We start from the raw sequence: 5534 nt of genomic DNA, 5'->3' as shown, positions 1-5534 counted from the left end.
TGATCCTGTCTCCTTTCTGCCTCTGGGGGAGGAGAGATTTGAATAAAAGACACCTCGCAGTGTCTCCAGCTCCAGCAGCCAGGCACTTGGGGATGCGAGGTCCCCCGGGGGCATTTGGGAGACTCCTATTCCGACCGCTCACCCCACTCGCCCGCAGCAAGGAAGGAGTCGAGTCTCAGTCAAGGCAGAAGGGATTTAGTGGAGCTGGGGTTGGAAGAAAGCGGGTTGGGGGGAACCTCCCCAATTCCATTCCTGCAGGCTCGGGGACGGGCGTCGGCCCTCAGCAAGGGAGGTACTCCCGGGATGCTGAGCGCTTCATTCTGTCTCCGGGACTCAGGCAGGGTGGTCCTAGCTCCGCCGCGTCCCCAGACCTACAGGTCCGCGCGGTCCGAAGCTCCCTCGGGGGACCTGGCGGGCGCCCACAGGTACTCCGGGGGCACTTGCGCGTCGGGCGCCGCCTTGCGGTAGAAGCCGAGCTCCTGCACCAGCGCGTTGATCTCTTCGCGGGTCATTTCGCTGAGCGGGATGCGCTGAGCCGGAGAAGGGGCGGGGTCAGCGCGCCGGGCCCCGCCTCTAGCCCCGCCCTAGCCCCGCCCCCGTCCACCACCCTCGGCCTTACCTCCAGTTCTTCATAGCGGCGGCCCAGCAGCACGAGCTCGGGGTCGGCCCCAGGGAGGTGTTTCATCACCAGGTTGTGGCTGGAGGTGGTGTTAAGGCGGGTAGCGCTGCGCTCATGTGGACAGTACTGCCTCGTTTGCTGGGCGCTCACTCGCACCCGGGCGGGCGGGATCTCCATTTACACGTGACAAAATTAGGGTTCGAAGAAGTAAAGGGCGCTCCTCTCTGTGCCAGTCATCGCTAGTCAAGCCCTCTTGCCTACCCAACATGGAGACCACCTCAGAGTCCCCTGGGCAGTCACTACCAATCAATTCCACTTATCAGTCGAAAACCATTTGCCATCTCTGTCTGTGCAGCTGATCGGAAGGAGATCCCCCCCTGACGTCCTCCCATTTCCCCTTCCTCAGACCTGGAGAAGGATACTAGAATGGAATGTCCTGGGTGACGAAAGCCTTCACCTGGGGAGGAGCCAGAGCGTTAGAAATCATGGTCCGGACTCCCTCCCAGCCCCAGATACAGACAGGACACTGAAGCCCAGTGAGGTCCCACAGCAAGTCAGGTGCAGGCTCCTGACTGCCAGCCCAGGGATCCTCCCCCTTCCCTAATAATTGGGACCACGTGTCCCACTCCCCAAGAGGCTCAGGGGGGACACAGCTGGGGACCCATTCCTTCAAACTCACCTCCTTTAGGCGGTTCAGCTGTCATCCCCCACAGGTCTGGAGGGGGACAAAATGGGATAGGTCAGGAGTCCTTCACATCTACCCCAACCACACCCTCAAAGCCATTTCATTCTCATCCCTGAATTGGGTCAGGCTGTGAGTTATCCCTGGACAGCAATGCCCAAGGTGTGCAGGAGATGGAAGTCCCTTGTGGGCAGAAGGAGAACTCTGTACAGGTGGAGAAACTCAGGCCTAGAGACACCAGGGGAACGGAGTAAGGCTAGAGACTTACAGGGTGCTTTCCTGCCTTGGGGCTCTTGCCTGAACATTCTAGTGACTGTTGACTCACTCCCAATGCCCAGGAGAAATGACCACCCTGCTCCTCTCAGGCAGTAGAGACCTGGGCCTGGCCTTTGACCCCTGAAATCTCAAGATGGAGGCAGACCAGAAGGAAACAGCTCAGAACTGCCCTGGGGGCCCCCATTAGAGACACCGGCCATCTGGTCCCCACCCCATTGCAGGCAGAGCTGGCCCTGCCTGCCACCTGCTGTCCAGCACCAGAGACCATCTGGTTGTTTCCCTGAAATGGCAGGATGGGAGGGCACCTCCCTGCATTCCCTGAGAGGAAGCCACATCCCAGCAGGAGTCCAGACCCCAAGATCACCCATTCCAGGTCTCCCTCATCCTATCCCCTTTTGTCAGACAGAAAACTAAGGCTGAGGGCCTGTTGTGGTGGCTCATGTCAGTAATCCTGGCACTCTGGGAGGCTGAGGTGGGAGGATCGCTTGAGGTCAGGAGTTCAGAAAACTAAGGCTCAGAGAGGGGCTGTGATGGTCAAAGTCACAGAGCAAGCCAGGGGACTCCAGAATGGAATTTCCTGGCAGTGGAGGAGGATGGGGAGCTCCTACCCAGTAGGCGTTGATAACCCAGTTACCGCCTTGGTTCCCTTTCCGAGATATCCCCTTCTCTGGCTCCTGCATGATGGAGACACCCAGAAAGTCTTCTCTCCCCCAGGAGAAGGAAGAGAGATTCTCTGGAGCTCCAAGGCCTAGAACTGGGGTGGGGGAGGAATTCCAGGAAAACACGGAGTGATTTGGGGATGGGAAGTTGGGTTCTAAGGGGCAGGGTTGGGAAAGTCATTGGCCAGGACAAGAGATAGGAGACTGGGCCAATGTGTCTGGGGACCCGCTGTCCCACTGGGAGCTGGGGAAGGGTTCCGAGTTCCAGGCCGCAAGGTCGGGTGTCTCAGGCTTCCACGGTGGGTGCTGGGGCAATCTGAGGCTGGGGAGTGGGAAGGATGATTCTGGTGCCAGAGGGAAAGCGGGGAGATGAGGATCGGGGTGGTTCTGAGGCCGGAGCGGGCGGTGGTCCCACGGCTATGGGGTCACCGCCCTGGAGGCCGGCGCACTCACCTCTACCCGAGCCCGGGCCAAGCCTTGCAGACGGTTCCAGTCCGGCCGGTAAGTGGTGGCGGCTGTAGCCGAGGCCACAAGGGCCGCGAGAAGCAGCAGCAGCGGCGGCGGAGGCAACAGGAGGCTCATCGGACCAGCAGAAGATGCGCAAACCGGAGGGGATCCTCCGGGTCGCTGCGCCACGTCTGGGCCCGCAGGCTGGCCCCGCCCCCGCCAGAGGCCCCGCCCCGCCAGAGGCCCCGCCCCCGGCGCTGTCTCCGACCCGGGCTCGCGTGGTTCCCTCCCGCCAGCTCCGGGCGGGGCCCCAGCTCCTCTCCGGCGCTCGGGCCTTCACTGCCCCAGTCCAGGGAGGGCCCACGCTCCTTCCGCCGATCGAGAGTGTGGACACTCCCGCAGGATGCGGCCAGACAGCGCCACCTGTCGCCGGCAGGGGGTGCAGGCGGGACGCTGACGGACACGGGAGTTTCTGGGCCAGACCCTCCACTTTTAAGATAGGGAAAGTGAGGCCTGGGAATCATGGTTTGTGGCTTTTTATTTTGGGGGACGAAATTCCAATGAAGGTTTCGATTCTCCATAGCGCACATTGTGGTGATGCAGTATGGCCTGCCCTGTCGGGGGTGGCAGGATACAGGGGTTCATGCACGTAAGGCCCGTAAGGCTCGTTAGAACAGTACCTGGCGCAGTGTTAGCTTGCACTCGCAGTTCCTTCCTTACCTCGTGAAGGTCCTGTGAACTCCGCTTTGCAGGTTAGGAAACAGGCTCAGAAAGGTGAAATGATTAAGTTGTGTCTCTGGGATTTGAGCCCAAGATGTACCTGTGCTCATCTCACCACAGCAAAGATGACCATCCCAGGATGCCACGCCCCCTCTTCATGAGCCCCGGGCAGACACGGCAAGTCCATCACTGTGCTCTGTCCCGCTGAATCTGGACACTCCTCAATATTGAGCCAAGACTGTATTATGACTGTCGTGGCTCCTAGCAATTTTTGCCTTCCTGGGCCCCTTCCTTTATTTAAAATATATGTATTAAAAATTGGGCCGGGATCAGTGGCTCACGCCTATAATCCTAGCACTTTGGGAGGCCGAGGTGGGAGGATTGCTTGAGGCCAGGAGTTCAAGACCAGCCTGAGCAAGAGCAAGATCGCATTTCTACTAAAATAAAAAAATTAGCCGGGAGTCATGGCCCACCTGTAGTCCTCGGGAGGCAGGAGGATCGCTTGAGCCCTGGAGTTTGAGGTTGCCTTGAGCTAGGCTGATGCTACAGCACTCTAGCCCAGGTAACAGAATGAGACGCTGTCTCAAAAAACAAACAAACAAAAAAACACAAGATATAAAAATAACAGGCTTAGAGCTGTTATTTAATATCCATTTTCTATAAACATATGACATTATAAATATTAATGTAATTGGTCCTGTCTAGACTGTTGACACCATAGGCTATCTCTAACACTCTATTTACTTCTGTGGAAATTTGAATTTACGCAAGCTTTCTGAAGGGCAATTGACTCAATAAATCAAAAATCAAAACTGGAAAAATATTTGTTTGACCAGTAATCCCATGTCTCAGAATTTGCCCCAAAGTAATCATCAGAGAGGGGACCAATTGTTAGGTCAGGGTTGTTTATCAGAACACTGTTTACTGTGGTGAAAAACTGAAAACACAACTTAAACACGTCACGGCAGGAGATGAGTTAAATAAATGAGGGCACCTCCATAGGATGGACAACCATGCAATTGTTAAAAACGATGTAGCACAGTGTTGCATGACACAGTTATGGTATTAAAAAGAGGGGGGGAGCCATGAAACAGTAATATAGCAATATCAGTTGGGAGTTGTGATGCTCTGGGCTGCAAATCACACTAACTCCAACTTAAACTGGCTTAAACAATAAAAGGAATCGGTTGGCTCAAATAAGTTAAAAAGTCCAATGGCAGGTAGGGCTTCAGGTGAGGTTCGATCCAGTTGACGAAGTCACCAAGACCTGGTCTCTCTCTGTTCTGCTTTCCATAGGGTCAGCTTATCCTTAGGCCAATTCCCCACATGGTGTCAAGATGGCTGCCAGCAGTAACCAGAGCCATAGTCTTCTTTGTTCACATCTAATGGAGGAGAAATCATCTTTTTCAATAACTTCCTCAGGATAGAAAACAAGCTTTCTTTCCCAAAAGCCCTCAGCAAAAATATCCTCATATCTCACTGGTCCATTTGTGATCTAATCCTGTGCAGGGCGGGGGGGAGGGGGGGAGGGAATGGATATAAATTGCTTATTGGCTTAACCCATTCCTAAAGCTGTGGGTTGGGTCCGTCATATTCCAGTTCCCGTTAAGAAGGAGATGGACTGCAATGGACACTGTGGTGGCAACACAGTAGCCAACCAACTTTATAAAATATGTGTATATGAATATATATGCCTAGATTCCCCCCCCCAAAAAAAAATCTGGAAGGAAATAATCCAAAAAGACAAATGGTCCTCTCTTGCTGGGTGAAATTATAGGTGAAATTTTTTTCTCTTTTACACTTTTTTCCTGTATTTTATATCATAAGCATATATTACCTAAACACAAATAGTAAAACTTTGTTTACAAAAATAATGGGACATATTCCACTGTTTTCCTCCACTGCAACCCCTTCCCCAGCAAAGGCCCCAGAGTGACTGAAGCCAGAGGCCCCACGGAGACTTTGGTTTTTCTGCTGACAGAGCCAAACCCCAGTGCCCCATGGGCCCTTGTTGTTCGCTGGACAGATGCCACCAAACCACTCTCATTGCATTAACCTGAATGCCGCGGCCTGTAGGGGCCACAGTTTGGGTTTATGAGGGTTGACCAACCAGCCAGTGGAACCAGCAGTG

General features: G+C 54.5%; 1 protein-coding gene across 1 annotated transcript; it reads right to left on the bottom strand.

Moving 5' to 3' along the window:
* Window positions 1-199: 199 nt before the first annotated feature.
* SELENOM (selenoprotein M) lies at window positions 200-2872 on the bottom strand. Its single transcript, XM_069497326.1, has 5 exons — window positions 2690-2872; window positions 1299-1334; window positions 1042-1076; window positions 620-698; window positions 200-530 (listed from the first exon to the last, which is right to left on the bottom strand). The coding sequence occupies exons 1-5, from the start codon at window positions 2816-2818 to the stop codon at window positions 372-374; spliced, it is 438 nt and encodes a 145-aa protein (XP_069353427.1). The 5' UTR covers window positions 2819-2872; the 3' UTR covers window positions 200-371.
* Between the last annotated feature and the right edge of the window lie 2662 nt (window positions 2873-5534).

The sequence above is a fragment of the Eulemur rufifrons genome, chromosome 21 (assembly GCF_041146395.1).
Source record: "Eulemur rufifrons isolate Redbay chromosome 21, OSU_ERuf_1, whole genome shotgun sequence".
Lineage (NCBI taxonomy): Eukaryota > Metazoa > Chordata > Mammalia > Primates > Lemuridae > Eulemur > Eulemur rufifrons.
The sequence above is the reverse complement of the archived record's forward strand: the minus strand, read 5'-3'. Positions and strand labels throughout refer to the sequence as shown.